The 19,033-nt window shown below is 39.0% G+C and overlaps 2 protein-coding genes and 1 non-coding gene across 4 annotated transcripts in view; 2 read left to right on the forward strand and 1 right to left on the reverse strand.

Annotated features, from left to right (window-relative positions):
• LOC103387518 (leucine-rich repeat-containing protein 27) overlaps positions 1–3,687 on the reverse strand; it is a 7,314-nt gene extending 3,627 nt beyond the window's left edge. Inside the window, exons 1-5 of one of the 2 annotated variants that reach the window (XM_017037355.2) lie at positions 3,399–3,687; positions 2,049–2,379; positions 1,296–1,426; positions 1,056–1,114; positions 79–231 (exon numbers count right to left, since the gene is read on the reverse strand). In XM_017037355.2, the coding sequence (XP_016892844.1) occupies positions 79–231; positions 1,056–1,114; positions 1,296–1,426; positions 2,049–2,291 (586 nt within the window). In that variant the 5' untranslated portion in view covers positions 2,292–2,379; positions 3,399–3,687. The other variant, XM_017037357.2, reaches the window with a different exon arrangement.
• Positions 3,688–4,090: 403 nt separating this feature from the next.
• Positions 4,091–19,033, forward strand: part of stk32c (serine/threonine kinase 32C) — a 64,032-nt gene continuing 49,089 nt past the window's right edge. Inside the window, exon 1 of the mRNA XM_025060780.1 lies at positions 4,091–4,814. Within this exon, the coding sequence (XP_024916548.1) occupies positions 4,733–4,814 (82 nt within the window). The 5' untranslated portion in view covers positions 4,091–4,732. The remainder of the gene's footprint in view (positions 4,815–19,033) is intronic.
• Positions 10,220–10,292, forward strand: trnap-cgg (transfer RNA proline (anticodon CGG)). Its single transcript has one exon. It is a non-coding gene; the product is annotated as a tRNA-Pro (tRNA).

Here is a 19,033-nt window from a genome sequence, read left to right on the forward strand (position 1 = left end):
AAACAGATGGCTACGGCACATTTGAATATTGAACAACCTGCTGCTGTACTGTTCAAAGTTTAGGTGTCACTGATTTACCTGAATGGGGTTCTGCCAGGTGAACCTGTCTCTGTTCCATAGCTCTCTTCAGGTACTGGAGGATGCCCTGGACCCCCTGGTCTATTATGTCGTGTGGAGGAAAAGTGATGGGGCAGTTTCTCAGGTTCAAACCTTTGAGTGTAATCAAATATCCTGTAAACCAAATAACAGTCATTTAACAGCAATGTTTGTAGCGTTTCAACATTCAGTTGATCAATCAAGAATATACAAGACCTATTTAGACAATGAACAGAGCTCAGTTTCCTCTAAAATGTCATGTATGTTCTCATACGTTCTGCTCTCAAACCCTGTTAAAACTCACCTCTAAGTGCCTTCTATGTGGCAGTGACTGGATAGATTTTTTTTTACTGTGGGGGCGAGACAGTGACTGAATAAATACAGCAGAAATGTCACTTCAACTAAGGCCGGGCTTCACTGGAAGTCAATAAGCAGTGGAGGGACATAGAAGCTGGGCTTCTGCATGATAATGGGATTAACGCTTTTGAAAGTGCACCTGACCATTTCTGTGACAGGTTTTAGTTTATGAATGACATCTAAAGCAGCTTTTCCTAACCTCCCCTGAGCCACTGCACTTATTTCTCATTAGAAATATCCCATTGCCAAACAAAAATACTTATAATCTACATTTGTACTGAAATGTAATAATTTCATACTATTTTACTGACTCAGTGTGAAACCTAGGCCTGATTAGTTGAACACATGCTGATATGTTCACAGATATTAAAGAAAGACCCTCATCAACAGCTCTCTGAGAGAGTCTTTCTCTTTTAGTTTATTTAACTTTTTGCTGCCACCTGGTGTTATTTATTTGTTATGCGCTGTCCGGAATCTAGAGCTGTCTGCAGCACGATGTTTGCTTGGCAATGAATCACATTTTATTTATATGATAGTCTTTTCTTGTTTCAGATTTGTGTAATTATGTATTTAGCTAACAGCTTACCAACAGCTTAGCTTACCCATTTCTGCAGGCAATTCTGAGATTGGATTCCCTTCTAACAGCAGCGTTTTCAGAGACCTACGTTGACCAAATTATAATATATTAGTCAAGTGCAAAGATACAGATGTTAAATAGTCCAAAAAAATGTCCATGACATGTATTTGAATGTAAACTAGCAGAAAATGACTCCTTTAGTGCATCAAAAAGAGATAAAAACAATTCATAAATATTTGGAAAATCACGGTCAAAAGTCTCCTACCTGTGCAAGCCGATAGCAGCTGGAAGTGATGCGATAAGATTATTTCTAAGGTCCAGCCACTGCAGGTGTGGCAAGTGGATAAACATGGACTCTGGAAGACTGGAAATGTGGTTTCCTTCAAGATACAAATACTGAAGAGAGTACAGTGAGCGGTTAGAATAAACAGACAATTCATAAACAAACATATCATTGTTTACCTACATAAAACTGACATAATTAACAGTCAGAACTAAAACCAAACTGAACAGGTTTTGTCAGCAGCACATTTTCATTGATTCTGAAGTCTTTTAATTACCCATAAAACACTAAATGAAGCAAGTGCTCACTATGTTCTCAATAACCAGAGTCATTAGCCTCCTTTATAGCCCCAATAGCCTGTCCCTTTATGTAATATACTGTATGACAATAAAGACCATGAAAAGCTAAATGATGCACCAACTGCATTTAAAGGTAATTATTCGTAGTAACTCCTTGATTCCTGTGTGTGTGTACCTTTTGAGGAGCAGTGATATTGACAGGTCACAGTGGTGAAATTAGAACTAATAACAAAGGATTAATGGCTGTGTTCCTTGATGCTTTCCCAGTACAGGGATAAATGCTGCTTCACTGCTGCTACTGGCCTGACCTACATAAACTGAACACAGCTGCCATTAATGTGATCAGCAAAGACCATTAATGTAATCATTCAGTGTTGAATGGATCAGCTGTGGACAACCTACACTGCATTTCTGCACAAACCAAGAGGAAACTGACCTTAAGGTTGCTATTTGTCAAAATATCTCCTGAAACGCTGTTCAACTGTGTTCTGCTCAGACATAATGTCTCTATCACGCTGCCTCCAGACAACTCCTGTGGCTCAACGTCCTCGGGCAGGAAGTGGGGCGCTGTATGTAGTTTGGCAACACAGCTCCCAAAGACAGGGCTTAGCTTCAGGTCTGAGAGATCCTCCTCCATCAGTTTCGTCTCTTCCACCTTCACTTCCACTGGGGAAGACATTGTTGAAGCAACGCAGCAGAGTAGGGGTGTTGTTTACTGGACAAAACCAGTCTACAGTAACTGTCCACTCATGTAGTCCACTTCATATCTGTAAATCAAAGAGAAAAAGTTTGCGAAATGGTCAGGATGATGGAATTCATCACAATGCATTTCGACTGAGACAGATGTGTTGAATTTCTGACCATAAGAAACTGTGGCCGTTTTATACAACAAGCAAACATTTTAAATTTATATCAGCAGTATAAACAACATGTGTTTAATAAGTAATAACTAATCAATATGTAATTGGAGGTTCCAGTGTAATTTTATTCAAATTAAACTACAAATATTTAAATCATTCTTTAAACTATCCTCTTTATTTATTTTTTAACCAACTTGAGCTTTTCTTGGCTAAATATTCGGATTTATCATAAAATACAAACAAACTATAGCTAACTATACAGCTCATATTTATTTACAGCTTAATTATTTCAAGCTTATATACTGTATTTATTTATTTTTAGGTTGAATGCTTGCTGTTGGTCGATGGTTTTTACTTTACTTTTATTTTTCCTGATTTACTGTAAGGTTCGTTGAGTTGAGTTAACTTAGGCTTTATTATTTCGTGTATTTATGACTTGGTATTTATTATTTAGTACTTTAAGTATTATCACACATATGTAAAAATGTGTAATAGACAAACGAATTCGTCTATAGACATAATATCGCAGTAAAAACAGCGCTTTTATATTTTCTGTACAAAAAAAAAAACAGCAGAAACTTAGCCTCTAAAGTTGGATTCATCCAAACAAATATTTAGACTTCTATTTCCATACCTGAGATCCCATTGGAAAGCTATTTGTTATATGTATATGAAAAAACAACTCAAATTTACTCTTGCTAAATAGGAGCTAGCTACGCCGCATCCGTATCCATGGCAACCCTGTAAACAGTTTCCGTCCACGTGTAAAGTTTAGACGCTGCACACGTGATCACCAAACGATGACAGTCCTGGTCGGGTGGGAGACAGTCACGTGATAAAATGCACCCAATAATTTGAAACGCCATAGTTTATTTGGTGCAGATTGTAGACAGTCTTTCCCATTGACGTCTCCTTCGTCCTCTCACCTATTCAGCCATCTCCTGGTGACACTGTGGAGCAGTGGCATGGACTAAGGACAGCAGCGACTACCTCGGTTTGATCCCATACTGTTTGGCTGCTGCTGCTTCTCTCGCATTTTGTTATGCATGACAATGTGTGTAATACAGAGCTGCTTCCACTACAGTCACTGATCAGACAGTCGCTGCTCTGCAAAGTTAGAGTAATTCAAATAAGTCAAGGTTCCGTTTTGGGACTTTCAGTATAAAATGAGTAACTCGGCCAAAACAAGGATGAGGCGCTATATTATGGAAAGGTTTTCCATTTAATAATATATGGTCCCAGTCACTATTTTCCCATGTTTGTCAGAAGTACATAATGATATAACTATCCTCAAAACTAGACTGGAGTCCAAGTTTGGTTTTCTGACCGACATACAGTACCAGTTATTTTAGAATTACATCAAGTAAATCTAAAATAACTCTCTTTTTCAGCTTTTCAGTTGGAATGTAATATTTTGAGCTATGCTTTAATCATTTTTGACGTTCATTTGTATTCAATACATGTGCAGTCTGACCAATAAACTTTTGGCAGAATGGCCTCAAGTTAAGTTTTCTTATGGTCAATTCTTTTATTAAATTTTTTTATTTTTGCTAACATTTTTTCCATCTATAAATTGATTTGTAGTTACATACATGAAATGCTAACTTTTTTTCCCCTTTTTAACATGTTTTAAATTGTTTTAAACAATTTGCGTCTTATTTTGTGTTGTCATTTTCTATATACATGTAATATGGTATGGTATGATATTGTATTGTATATTGTATTCCTCACCCCCAAATTTCTGAACACATTTGTAAATGTTTTAACTGTTTCATTAATATATATTTTATTTTTTAGGGTAAAAAAGCAGGTGGCTTCCGGTTTGTGTATTTTTAGGAACTGCGTGACACTTGACGCGGCAGAGCTCCCGTTCTCAGTCTCGATCAACACAAGTCAGTTGTTTGTTGCTGGAAGCTACGAAAGACACCTGAGCAGTACCAGCGATTACGTCAACCTCCAGCTGCAACTTAATGAGCAGTTTGTCATTTTTTAGTCCAATTGGCGGCTCCTGTCCGACCTCCGCTGCAGCCGTGTTCCTGGCGAATGCTTTTCTTCAATTGTCAGACTTCAACTCGCGGAGCTCATTCTCCAGGAAGATAAAAAAAACGGATAAAGAAATTAAGCCAAAAAGTAAAGGGAACCGCGGCAGTACGGGGGGATAAGACATGTGTGGTTTCTCTGCTCTGTGTCTTCTGAAGAGCGAGTCCAACACAAGGCTGTAGTTTCTCTCCAAGAGGCGAGGAATGCGATCTGAGCATCAATGTTTCACTGGGGCAAGTGGAAGAAGAGGATGGGGGCCAACAGTTCCTCAAAGAGACCAGTGTTCGATGAAAAGGAAGATGGTGAGTGCTGCAAGTCCCCACACTCCAACAACTCCTGCAGGCAGTTGCTGCTCAAACAGAGAAGCTGTTGTTTGACGTGCAGGCTTAGATAGAGAGATAAGTAGAGAGAGTGAAGTTGTAAAAGTTTGTGTCACACCTTCATTTCCCTCCTGCTGTTCACTGATTTATAATGTTTGCACTGTGGCAGTGTTGTTGTCTCCTTCTGGAATGTCAACACATCGTCTTTTCTTGGTGTTTTATAAATAAATTTGCCTCATACTTTATTTTGAAAGTCTTGATCGCAGCAGACCAAACCATTAGAGAGGCAATTTACCTTTTCAAAATAAGATAAATAGCAAAAATAAATAAATAAAAAATGTTATGTCTTTTATTCCCTAAGATACATGGCTCATTGTATTAAACCCATTATGCTGCATGTTTTGTGTTTGTATGTGTTTTTTTTTTTTAATTGCTCAACATTGCTCAATATCCTAGTTCTTGGCTATGGCTGGAATTCTAACTAGCAACCCTAACTATTACAAGCTCCATCCCTTAAAGGTCTATGCCACAGGCTTCCTGCAGTGATAGTTCTCACGATGCTAGTTTCTCCTGATCCGATGTGTGTACGTGTGTGTTCTACAGTTAGTGTGAGATCTTGGTTGTGTTTAAACCCACTCTTCTGTTGTGGGATCGAAGTTGACGTAGATGATTTATTTTCTTTCACTCCTTTACTTCCCCTGTAGCACCTCTGTTGTACCATCACTATCTCCCGGCCTGAGGAGCTGAGGTTCCTGCGTTCTTTTTTTAGTAGAGAGTTTTAAAAGCTTTGCTCCACAAAAACATGGCGGCTTTTTATGCTGCGGTCGTTTGTCTTTGTGATGAACCAGTTCCTGTTTGTTCTTGAAGTTATTTCACCTGTTGTCTCGCTATATAATATATTTATAAATATAGCCGTGACTCTTGGATGAGAAGAGTGTTCATGGAAGTATTTTTCGCCTGCTTTAGCACCCATTAAGGGGACTGACCTGATGTACGGAGATGTTTACTGTGTTTTATGGAAATATGATTGCAAATGTTTTCAGGTATTTTGTATTTAACAACAAGTAATACTATAATCTAAATGGGTACGGTCACTGTCTTCTGTATTGTCTGCCGTAAGCTGATGTTGATGGAGAAGAATATGAAAACCAGGGGATGATCACCGTGGATTCTCCTTACACGCTGGTCATTGACAGACCGGATCGATGGATGTCATTTCAGTCTGGACTGGCTGTGTTTGCTCAAATCATTATCCTGAAGTGAAAAGTGCAGGAGCATCAAAGGCTGCAGAAATACTGCAGATTAACGCCTAGATGGACCCTTTGAAACATGAACTGTTTGAAGAGGGAGAATTAATTACTCGTTTAGGCCATGATGAGTATCTTCATGGAAGTAAGGTTAATTCACTAGATCTTGTCAGTGTACGGGGGAAAATTAGACTCTCAGAAGTCAACCCTGTGAGGTTTTTTTTTGTGTAGCCCTGATTTACTGCAAAATCCCACTCTCCTCGGAGCTACAGTGTCAACATTGCTGGCCATTTTACAGCAAAACTTGAGTAAATGAGGTCATTGCACTGCAGGGAGACGGTCATATGGTGCGCGTGTGTGTCTGTGTGTACGTATGAGTGTGAAAAAGATAGTGACACAGATTTTGTTTCCTCCTTTAGATCATTTTAAAGGTCCACGGAATCTATTATCGTCATATTTTGCATTCAACAAATACTTAGTGCAGTCATTGGAATAAAAATGTGCTGTTAGAAATACTACCAACAAATTTGGATTTCCTACGAGGGGAATGATGATTAATGAGAGAAGAGAAGAACGAGTCCCTGGTGAAACACCTTTTTATTATTATTGTTTTGATCAGGCAAAAAAAAGTGCTCTCTGTCAAAGTCTGAATTGTTGGCATCACCATGAATACGCTCGTGACACCTGTCTTTGTCACGACCAGTCGGAGGTTGAACCTCTTCTCCAAATTTCAAAGTGCACAGAATGAGACTGTTTGTGTGACCATGACTTTTTTTTATTATGAAGTGCTGATTCCGCACCCTTTGTGAAGCCGCCTCTTCTCTTTCACCTTGTTCATCATCCTAAGAACTGCTCAGTTCTGATAACGGTCTGAGTAATGGTGCACTGTGCTGAGGATGCTGAGGCTTAAGATTTCTCTCGCTGCCTGTCAGGTCCCCTGGAAACAGTATATCTTGGCTTCTTGGAAAACAGCATATGGCCTTCATCAGCCAGTAATGTTGGAGCAGAATTTGGCTCAGAGGGCTGGAAGGACTAATCAGGCGGTCAAGTTGATGTTCAGGCCTTCCTTTAAAAAGAGCTTTTTTGGCATACGGTTTGACTCAAGTAAGAAGGCTGTGGAATTGATTGAAATGCTTGTCCTTATAAATCTCTTACCTCAACTTTCTCACTCATACTATTTGACAGGAATGTATTTAAGGAGAGGAAGTTCATAAAAGTCATTGTGAAAAAAAATAGTGGAGAATTGTTGTGTTTTATCTCAGAAGAGATGGAATACAAACATATAAAACTACTCTATCATAGAGTTTGTTGTTGCCTTTAAGCCGTTTTGTAAAGTTTGTAAGTTTTGAAAAAAAAAACACTTATTTGACTTTTTGCCAAATATTGACCACATCTTCATTTGAAGCTACGAGGATTGATCGATACCAGTGTTGATATCAGTATCATTCAAATGATTAATTTAAATACTCAAACTCTAAAGCATTGATTATCAAGTGGTGGCCCACGGGCTGAATCCGGGCCACTTAACTGTCCAAACCGGCCCACGACTGGATTCCAAAATTGTGAGGATCAAAGAGAAAATGACTTGTGGTTGAAAAAAAAAACAACTGACGGACTTGAATAAGTATCAGTATCATAAAGATGAAATAATAGTGTTAGACCAAGATGTGAGTTTTATTTTTGATTTTTATATTTTCCAGCAAGGGGTGTGTGTTGTCCTCCATTCATTGTTACTAGTTATAATTTAATGTTATAATTTTTAATATGTCACCACTGCCCACAGAGCTGTGTCTTTTATCACACTGCCTTCCATTCATTATACATTTATTGAAATCCAAAAAAAAAAAATTGTATTGGGGACAGACATTTTGTTTTCTATATTAAATAGAACTGGTATGTCCTAATGAAAGGGATGAATACAGTGCTTTAACAAGTGGTTGCTCTAGTGGTTGAAAAGAATCTGGTTGAAAGCCTTTAGAAAATTAGCCATTGTCTCACATTATTTTTAATCTATTTAAAGCATTTCAATGAAGGTTTTATGGTCTCCAGCAGGAGTTATAAATCTTCTTAAATAGAACATGAGCAATTTAGTAAATTATTCTCCCAGTGACAAATGAAGAGCGTATAGAGCAGAGCACATACTGTAAAAAAAAGGACACAATGTGACTAATGCTGCCTGGTATGAGCCTGGTTTAAGGTTACATCTGTGGGGAAAAATGGCACAGTGTTAAAAACGAGACTTCAAATTTCAGTTTAGTTCTCTAGTAAATATATTTTCGGTTAAAGGGCTAATTGTACATTGTAATATTTGCCTGCATGCAGAAGGTTCTAAGATTCTTGAGGTAAGGGAGAAGATGTTACAGGCGACCGATCTACAGGTGAAATCCCTAGAGAAATAAATCAAAATGAACCAATGCCATAAATATTTGCATGCTCTTTGTAAATAAAGAATAGTGCTGTAGAATATGGATAGAATATTGAAATATCATGATATTTCAGTGTGTCAATATTTCCTTACACCCACATTATTTACATGCCTAAAGACTTAGAATTCTGATTTTCTTATTGACCCACGCAGAATAATTAATATACGGTATACTTCAATCCAATCATGTCACTGTCCAATCCTTATTTATGAAGAAGCAAATAGGTGTAATTCAGAATTAATGCAACTCGCCTCCTCCCAAACAAATCGATGTAACCGGGCAGAAAGCAGATATTTCTGATGGGAAATGCTCGTGAAACACAATAAACAATGGAGTTGTTTTGTTCCACTGAATAAATAAAACAGTAAAGTAAGACAGAAGCTCTTAGTTTTCAACTGTGAAACCAAACTTTGGTCTCCTTTCAGAGGAATTTGGCTGGATCTTTATAAAATAAGCTGTTTTGGTGGCTGCAGTTTTAGTTGTGTGTTGTTTGGTCAGTGTTTTCAACAATAATTGTTATATTTTCTGAGGGTTACTCTGAATACCAAACATGACTCTGTTTAACAGGCAGGAGGCTTAGGCATTCGTGTCTAAGTGCCTGTTCAACAAGCATTTAAAGCTGAAGTGCAGCAGTAAAATTTGATTTATTTATGGAAAGAAATTGTTAAAAATAAAGTACATTTTATTTTACTCTTGTTTAGGGACAAAAAAAAAGAGTTAAAAAATAGGCTGTATACTGTGTTCCAGACACAGAACATGTTGCCATGTCCTTGTTCACTTGTTTTGAGTGAAGGAGACTTTTTGACAAAGTTGTTGAGCTGAACATAGAACCTTGAGTTATGTTTTACTTTAGCTCCAGTAGTTACTGAGGTTAAAACTGGGGAATGGAATTTGCATGCTATCCATATGTGTGTGTGTGTGTGTGTGTGTTTTCTCCTGGTACTAATTTAACTTGCAGGATTAAGATAATTGCTTACTCTAAATTCACCCTAAATGTGAGTGTGATTGTGGACCTGTGATGGACAGGAGAACAGTTTAGGTCTCACCACGCCCTCGCCTGTTAACTGCTGGGATTGACTCCCCCCCCCCCCCCCGTCCCCACTCCTGGGACCCTGAAAGAATCAAGCAGAGGCAGATGAATGAATGGTTGACTGACAGAGCGTTATACAGAGCTGCTTCTTACAATTGCGATGGTTTATTATTATACATAATATTTTTGGAAGTCAAACCCAAGGCGAAACTCTACTTCTATGCCCAATTAACTTTGTCTGCAAAGCACACTTTCCTCCCGTGAGTGTGTGTGTGTGTGTGTGTTACTGCTCCCCTTATCAAGAATAAGTGTATGAGGGAGCTTAAGCAGATTTGGTTGTGGATAAAGATAGATGGAGGGGGAGACGGCTGTCTACTCACAGAGAATACAGAGGCGTTCACTTTCTTTCATCTCAGTTACTGACTCTCAATTTGTCTTGCTCTTTTCATGCAACTGCACTTCATGGTCGCCTGCAGCTGCTGAGCTCCTGCCACAGCAGAGGTCCAGTAATTGGACTTGTATCACTGTAGGTGGGGTTGTCTGTCATGGTAGCATTCCATATCTTCCTTTATCACCGCAGATACGTGTGGCCACAGTGTGGACGGACAATTTACTAGTTTTTATTTACCACTGCAATATTCCTATAGGAGGAGTGAATTATTATTAATATTATTATTATTATTTGGTTCCATAGTGTAGCGGTTAGCACGCCTGCCTCGGACGCAGGGAGTCCTGGGTTCGATTCCCAGAGGAACCACATGCTTGATGCTTGCTAGGAGCAGCCTGTTAACAGCATATCTGCTGCTTACACAACAGTTTCCCAAATATGGGATCAATATAGTACACATTTATTTATTTATTATTGTTTTTTTTTGTTTTTTTTTATTTATTTATTATAGCATTTACCAGACAATTCCTGTTCTGGTGTTTTGCTGTTGCTAATCACCGAAAAAATGTGGACAACGTAAAACACAACTGTCAGTCAGTTGAGTGTGCATGAATGGCCCAGGACTGCAAATGTCACTTTACCATATCCAATGTATTCAGTCACCTTCCAGAGGGACAGCATGTTTACTGTACAGATGGCCTACTTTAGTTTTTGGAGCGACCTGCTCTCACTTGCACTAAGTCAAGTGTGACATAAGGCTACAGTGACATGTTGAAATAATGACCGAGCAGAGATATACTGAGATATAACATACATATTAGACCAGTGGGCCTCAAATGGTGGTTCGGGGTCTACGAGCTGAACAAGGAAAAGGAAGCTGTTTCCCTTTTCCTTCACTGTGTCTGTTTTGTTTGGTCAGAAGAAGACATTTTAGTTTGTTGTAGATGTTGTTATTCAGATGTAAAAATGTAGAGTCAGCTGTAAGAGTCTTCTTTTTAATACACAAAAGATTGAAATGTGTGAGGCGCTCACATCTTTGTAAAAGAAGGTTCAGCACAAGCAGAGGAAGTGTCAGTGTCAAGTGGAAACACTGAAAAGTAAGAATCAAGCTTTAAATGTAACCATGACTAATATGAAATGGAACTAAAGTTGAGCTAAGAGACCAAAGTCTGAAAGTCTTAGACCCCTGAATTAGTAGAACTTGCTTCCTTTTTTTCATCTATTCCAACTTCAGCGGTTGAATAAGATGTTACATCACAGTCTATTACTGTTAGGGACAAATGTTTTCACGCTCTATTAACATTTACTTAAGAGAAAAGTAAGTGTATCCTGGGTAAGTCAGTGTTCAGCCGAGGCCCTCAGAGCTGCTACCGTTTTACATTTAAACCATCAACTCTTCTTGATGTCACACATTCTTTATTTAATTGTAATCCCTGTTGCAATATTAAAAGCGAGGAACGCCTATTGATTTTTTTTTTCTCACGGTTTCAGATGAGTAAAACCTTATTTCCCTTTACACCTGCATTCAGAAATCGATTTTTTTTTTACTTCTCTTTTTCTTCAGAGGCACCAGGCAAACGCAGAATACCAATATGTTTCTTTGTACTTCTCCTGCACACCACAGTCTGAGACAGTATATAAAATAATTGGATATATTACACAATCTAAGGATGTGCAAATGGGTTTCTTTTTCTGACAAATAGCTGCTTCACAGATTTGGTTAACTTTAAGCTAAGCCAGAGTTTAAATTCTAAACTGCTGTCCCTACACACTCCCCTCCACTGTTTAAAACACAACCATTTTAAATAAATAGTGAAACTAATGTGTATCTACAGCGCCTACTGTATCACACTGAGCTATGTGGTACAACTACAAGGCTTTTATTTTGAAGGCCGCTATTTTGGTTTAGTTTCTCAATTATTTGTATTATTCATAAATAAAAGGAGCATACATCTGAATATATATACACATATAATGTATATATATACTTATTTTATCTATATATGTGTCTATATACAGTATATTTATAATTATAATACATATGTGTGTTTTTATTATAATTATTACTCTCTGTGGTCTTTCATTAAGAAGAATTACATGTTTTAAAGTCTTGTCTGCTTGTTTCAGTTCAGCCGCTGTTACATCAGTTCACCGAAACTATTTGTCGTCTTTGTCCTTCGCTCTTCCTTTGGATCACCTTGATTTCTTGAAGTGACGTTAAGGTGATGTCACGTGTTGCAGCTCCTGTGTCGGAGAGCAGGCGTCTTTCAAGAGAAGAGTTCAGCTTGACACTGAGGTTACAAAAAGAGAGAAGAAAGGTCGCTGCTGCTGGATGCTGTGTTTGTGCTTCAGGTGGGGGAGGACAGGGGGAGGGAGTCTTGTCTTTCCTGTCTGCTGTTTTTGACACTGTCTCTTCACTTCCTGACCTCTCCATCGGTACTGGGTACACACAGACTTATCCTAGACCATAAATCTGCTCGTGTTCGTATCCAGGAAATGGAAGAGTAAAATTTAAGAGAGCAGGAGGTAACGAAGGTCGCCTCGGTATAAACTGAAGGCAACACGCAACGGTAGATGGGTTTCTGCATGTAAAGACGCTCTGGTCGTGCGTTTAACCAAGGAACAAAGAAAAGCACTACTGTTTTCATGTCTCTCCTTGTCCTTCAATAACAGAAGTAGATTCAGGACACAAAAAATAAATTCAGCACTCTTGTCTCTCAAATTCCTACGGGAAATGTGAACGACTTTAAATACATTTCTGCTCTTCCCGTGTTCAGGCAACCTCACAGCAGTTAAGGAGGATTGGAGATGATCCAGACTTTGGCTGCAAATCACAAAGTCAATACGAGACATTTGACAGACTAACAGATGCAAAGTGTGTGTCATTAATGATCTTTTTCAGTGCACTGTGTGTGGGTGAAATAGAAGGGAAAGTGCAGCAGTGAAACAACCCCCCCTGGTCTCTGTGTTCCATTTAGCCCACAGCTTAGACTATTGCCCGTAGAAACTAATTAAAGTTTTTTTTTTTTAAACACTCTTAGTGTCCCATGTTTTTTTCCGCAGATTAGCTCCTCGGTTGTTGCCTTGGATTTCAAATTCTCTGAACATTTATGTGTGCTGGCTTTGCTCTTTTGATTACGTACTTGTTTGGTGTCAGTTAATTAAAAACAACAGTTTCAGGGGGATTATTGATATTTGCACAGAAAAGATTGTCGCTCTGCCTTCGGTCCTTCACACAGCAGGGAGTGTACGAAGTTCTGAGGGAAAGCCTAACTTCTCTGCTTGTAACCTTCCAGTAATTGGTCATTCAGATTTTCGGTCTATACTGCCTTATTTCAGTTACTCTGTAGAACTGTGAGGTAACAGGTATAGACTCAGACCATTCCTTTGAAAAGAGGAGTGAGAATCGATCAGAGTGCTGATTTGGGAAGACAATAGATTATTGATTAAGTCTGAGTTGTTCAAAAATAACAGAGCGGCAGACATTATTAGTTGTTTTCAATAAAAATCAGCACCTTCTCAGAGAACATATGATCACTGTTAGTGTTTACCTCAGAAGATGCTCTGACCACTATAGAACAAATGTGAATTTAGATTGTCTTTGGAATTCTATACTGAATGATCTAAGTGTCAAACCCCCGGCTCGGGGGTCACTTTTGGCAACCACAGACCGAATGATGTATTTGGCTCATAGACTTGGTGGATTTAAGTAATTACTGTGAATCTTGATGGTGTTTTGTTGACTGTGTCCAGAGTTGCCTTTAAAACTTCAGTGACACCGTTGCCCTCGACAATAATAATCAGTGGACAAATCCTCACAGTCCATTTGACAATTGTGTCAGCCTGTCAGCTGTAGACCCACCGAACTCAGAGAGGCTGGTTTGACGCAAGTCGTGCGTCTGGACTGAAATCCCAGCCCCCAGTAACTCATAGAGGGGTTGAGATGTGTCCAAACTGTCCAAACAACTAGAAGATGGATGTTGATGTTTGTAGGATATACAGTCACACTAATTGACGTTTTAAATTTTGCAGACGTAAAATACAGGTCAAGAAGGTGTGTGTTGACATGTCCTTAAACCCTTGGTCTTTGGACAGGGGTTTGACTTTGAAACAACTAGGGTTTGGCACCATAGTACTGCAAGTGATGGTAGTCTGCTATAAACATGGCATACCAGCCCTCGTCATAATTACAGCAGTAGAAAAAGATACAATGGCAAACCCACAGGAGGCCAAACTGTGGTGTGACACAGCCAAAACCCTCTAATTCACTACCGACTCAATTTGAACTCTAGAATTAGTGGATCAGGAAGCTGCCAGACTGGTAGTTGTTTTTTTTTTTTGTTTTTTTTTTTTTTTAAAGCCAGTGCTGAGCTCCACCCGTGGCTTTGAAACGATGCAACCTGATTGATTACGGATTGGTCAATGAAATTCAATCGATTATAATGATATATATAATATATATTATCAGAAAAAAATTTACCCAGTAGTTCAAGAAGAGAAGGTTGAGATTTTTCAATGAAGTGGTTTTAAAAAGAGACTGTGGAAGCACGGAGTCACCTTTTGGTTGGTTGGCTACATAACTACACACTGCCCATATTATATATTATTTACACTGCGAACACACTGTTTTTGTCCATCGAAACAAATACAACAGATGTCATATGCTTATATTTCCGTATTTTGAAACAAGGTGAGATGTTTCCATTGTAGTTTATCAACCTAGTGATCAGTGCTGGACACAGGAGCAGTGGGCTGCATTTGTTTTGGGGGTGTGTGTGTGTGTGTAATGCACCACTGCCCTGTCAGGGCCAAATGCACTGCAGTCTTCCATTATAGCTGTAATATCACAAATAGAAAATACTTCCTTGACAGAAGAAGGCTTATTATGCAGCGGTGTGCTCTGTGGCGCTCAACACTTATGATGAAGAGTTTGTGGACAGCACCTGATGCCAGTGTGCAGTGTGTGTTAATAATGGCCAAATGCAGACATGCTACATTGGGCGTTAATACTTAAATAGTCCGTTAGTTAACTAAATTAAGAATAGGATAATGCTATTATAAACACCAATGGACTTGGAACTCTCTCAATGTGAATAGTGTCAACTTTACATGGTTAGTCTCCAGAGTTGTCAAAATGTTATGGTTCAATCAATTATTTTCCTGTGCCGATAGTGACGGGTCAAAAAACGTTGCCTCGTTCTCTCAGAGCTCCTGCGCGGTCGTATAATGTGCAACGTAACATACGCCTAGGAGGAGTGGTTGTTGGTCAGACTAGTATTTAATTAATTAGACACAAAGAACATCCATGTATTCAAGGCCCGGTATTGTTCCTCCATTTTGACCAAATAGGCTGTTTTTATTTTTTTAATTTTATTTTCTGCAGAATATTGCCGTCTACTGGACAAAAATAGCACAACTGACTGCACTTTACAAGTGTTTGTCAATCGTCATGGCAGATGTAAACGCATCATTCACGCTGTGTGGTAGCGAACTTTAGCTTTAGCTCTTGATACACAGATATTAAACAATAGAGAAATTATTAAAGGTTGAGATAAACTTTTTTTTTAATCAGTATTATTAATGTTCTTCATTATTTTAATTTTTTTTATTTGGTTTTCGTCTATCCAAATTATATGTATTTTATTCATGTTTTGATTGATAGTTAAGACAAATTAAGTTTTCAAATATGTCTTTGACTCATTAGCCCTTGGGTGGAAAGGGGCGACGAGCCACTGGTAGCTGGCAGCAAGTGATGCGTTGAAGAGCCGTGCTCTAAACCCAGTGCCTCTGCTGTAGGTTTATGACTCACAGTTAACAAACAGGGCATTTAGATGTTAATGTGTACCCATGGATTTGGAAGGAGAAAATTGAAATTTACTGATGCCTACCCCTTTAGGCTGAGGCATTGTTAGAGTGCACGTCTGAATATATATTTGCTCTAAATACCTGTGAGGACGAGGAGAAGTCAGGTGTAACTAGGCCAGACCACATGTCCTGCCTTTGCCTTTTAGCTGTGAAGGGGAAAGAATCAGGTCAAGTTGTCTGCATTTTTATCTCACTTTAAAAATGCTCTGTCATTCAGTTGAGAACCTCAGTTTGCTGCATGCAAGAAGCCGTTTCTTTCACAAAGCCCCCCCTTAGGGTTCGTCTGAATTAAAGTGAAAAATGACAAGACCTCCCTGTTAATACGTGCTCCTGGTGTTCAGTAAACATCACAGTTTACGACCACGGTTGATAAACACTGATGTTTGGATTTGGAGTTTGTGCCCATGCACCCATTTACAATTACATGTGCCCTCGTTTGATAGCGTCCTTTCAGGGTCCATGTGTCCCACTTTATAAAACGACATTTGTTACGTGAGTGAGCATTTGCTTCACGTGAAACCTGAAAATGGCTGCAACACATAATGATTAAGGGGAAAAGGCCTTGAAGATCATTTTGGCAGGAAGTTTAATGGAAATAAAATCTGTAAAATTTAAGGCCGCAGCTCTGGACTCTTCATTTTATGGAGGCCTTTTACTGACTAAAAGTTTGTGGATAGCCCCGATGCCTCAGAGCATGTTACGGATTTCTCTCTTCACTCAACGGATTTTGAACACCATTATTTTGCATTTGCCTACATTCTAACCAATTTTAAGGTTTTAGTAAATTCAGTGCATCAGGCTTGTAGACTTGTGGGACAAATCCTGGTCATAAATTCATTTAATCACCTTACTGGTCAATCAGTAAGAAATGTGTCAACATCACCATTTAAAAAAACAAAGATAACCAAACAATACCTTCTAACGAATGTTTAAGCTGCAAGAAAAATCAGCTGACATAATGTTACTTTATATTAGTAACGTCATCAGCAAATAGTAGCCTGATTACCAGTGACCAGTGAACTACACAGTGTCGTCACCGAGCTGTAATTCAACAGTTCCATACATAAATCATGTTACAGTTTACATTTTATAGAATTGTCAATTCCATTCTCTGCATTTTTTAATACACAGCCAATCATACTGTAAATGTATGACACATTATTAATGATTATATTCATGTTAACTAGCTATGAAGAGTCTTTGGACTTCAGATCCTAACCAAACCCCAGCATCCCGATCTTTACTCACAGCTCAGCGCTGGTTTCATCAGAACAAACAAATCCTCTCCAAAGCTCCGTGTATTGAAGAAAGCAATTCCCTCTGATATCAACGCTGAACCTCTGTCTACAGGCTGAATCAAATTATCTCACGGGCCACATGTTGCCGGGAGGCAGGGCCCTCTGTTATAGATGGCCGTTCTTCCGCCTGGCGCAACATTAAGTACCTCGTAAATATAATCTGGAAATTACCCCCTGCCTTACGTCTATAGAATAGTTAGTTTGATTAATTTCCTAAACTAATAACCGTCCTGCCACTAAAGCACACGCTACACTGTGGATACAAGGTGTTGGAGAACAAGTGGATTTTTTATTCCCTTTGTTTACTTTTCAACTGCAGCTCCGCTGTTATTTTTCCTGCCATGTCTCCCTTTCATTGCAATTTCTGTTGTTTACACTGTGGAGTACACAGTTGTGTGTGTACTTCTATTTCTGCCAACATAATGATACTTCTTGGAACTAAAGGGCTTCCACACTATTTACGGTGTGTACGATCTGCCGGGTTTGTTTCCGCCGAAGATGTGGACCTGCCCCTTCCCCCTTGACTCCCTGCACCCTCCCAGTGGACTCTAAATAGATCCATAAGGTTTCCCTCTGTGAACAGTTGAAAGGTTATTATGGCATTTTAACCCCGGAGCACGCAATGTTTCTCCCCGGCACAGTGGGCAGCGGCCTCGTGGTTTGTGAAAGCAGGTTGTAGCACAGATCCACAGAGAGTGGCAGCATCTGAGGCTGAGAATTATGAAGATTGGAAAGAAAAAACAACAGGCCTAAATATATAGGGAAGTGCAAAACCGCCCAAACCGGCAGAGAAATTAGTTCAGACTCTGGTAGAAATTCTTAAATATTCAGTTCTGTTGTACCTGTGAACGCTGCTCAGAAGTGTCACTGGTATCACTGGTATTACTGGTATCACAGCTTTACATTGATGCTCTGCAGATGGTTCATGGCAGAGTAATTTTGCAGCATGCCAGAGTCCAGATGGCAAAGTATTTGTGGCCTATTTCCAACCTCTGACCGGCACATGCGACACTCACATTTGGCCCACATATGGTGTGGAATGAGGGCACTTTGACATGTTTGACAAGCTTTGTCACTTTTTTATGGCTGCATTTGCCATTATACAGTAGCTGTTGGGACACTTCAAATTTAGATCCATATTTTTGCGTCGGTACTGCGGATTTTGAATAGCAGTTATCAGATAAACTGCATGTTTAATTGGTTGAAGATGTGAAGAAATGTCCACAGAATGTGCCCAGATGTTCCATTAGTGTAGGGCATTACCCTGCACCGTTGAAAGCCACCAGGCACCATTGTAATCAGTCTGTAATCAGTCTGTAATCAGCGAAAATCAATGATAGGTAATCTAGCATATCAGTTTTGGTTATGCAGCAAATTAAATCCATTCAGTCATTTATTCATTTATCTTCTTCTGCCTAATCCTGTTAATGATTGCTGTTCTGGATGCCAGAAGTCATTTTCCATCCGTTAAAAGGTACAAGAAACCAATTACTCTCTACACTGATGGTTGTAAAAAAATATTCTGTGTGTGGGGAAAATGAGCTGTGTGTATACAAAATATTTGGTATATCTTTGGATTTGGATCCATGTGATATGGAGAGAATCTTAGAACTGTGGTCTCTGTATGTTCTGGGGTTAGCTCATCATATATATTTGACGACAACAGTTTAGAGTCAGGAGTCAGAACCAATCAGTCAAAGCTTTTATTTTAAATTGACCCAAAAGAAAACAATCAGAACGAATTTACAGCCTTTGCGTTCGAATAATTATTTCCAATTTTATTTTCATACTTTTATACAAAAGATTAAATGTTTATCCCATATCTTCAGCTGTACGAATGATGCAGAATCAGGGTTCTAGTCGGTAATGATGACCTTTAGAGGAACAGTTAAATGTTGCATTTTCACTGACGAGGAAGCTCACACTGATGACTGCCCGCCGTCCTGG

This window comes from Cynoglossus semilaevis, chromosome 12, assembly GCF_000523025.1.
Source record: "Cynoglossus semilaevis isolate Cse_v1.0 chromosome 12, Cse_v1.0, whole genome shotgun sequence".
NCBI lineage: Eukaryota > Metazoa > Chordata > Actinopteri > Pleuronectiformes > Cynoglossidae > Cynoglossus > Cynoglossus semilaevis.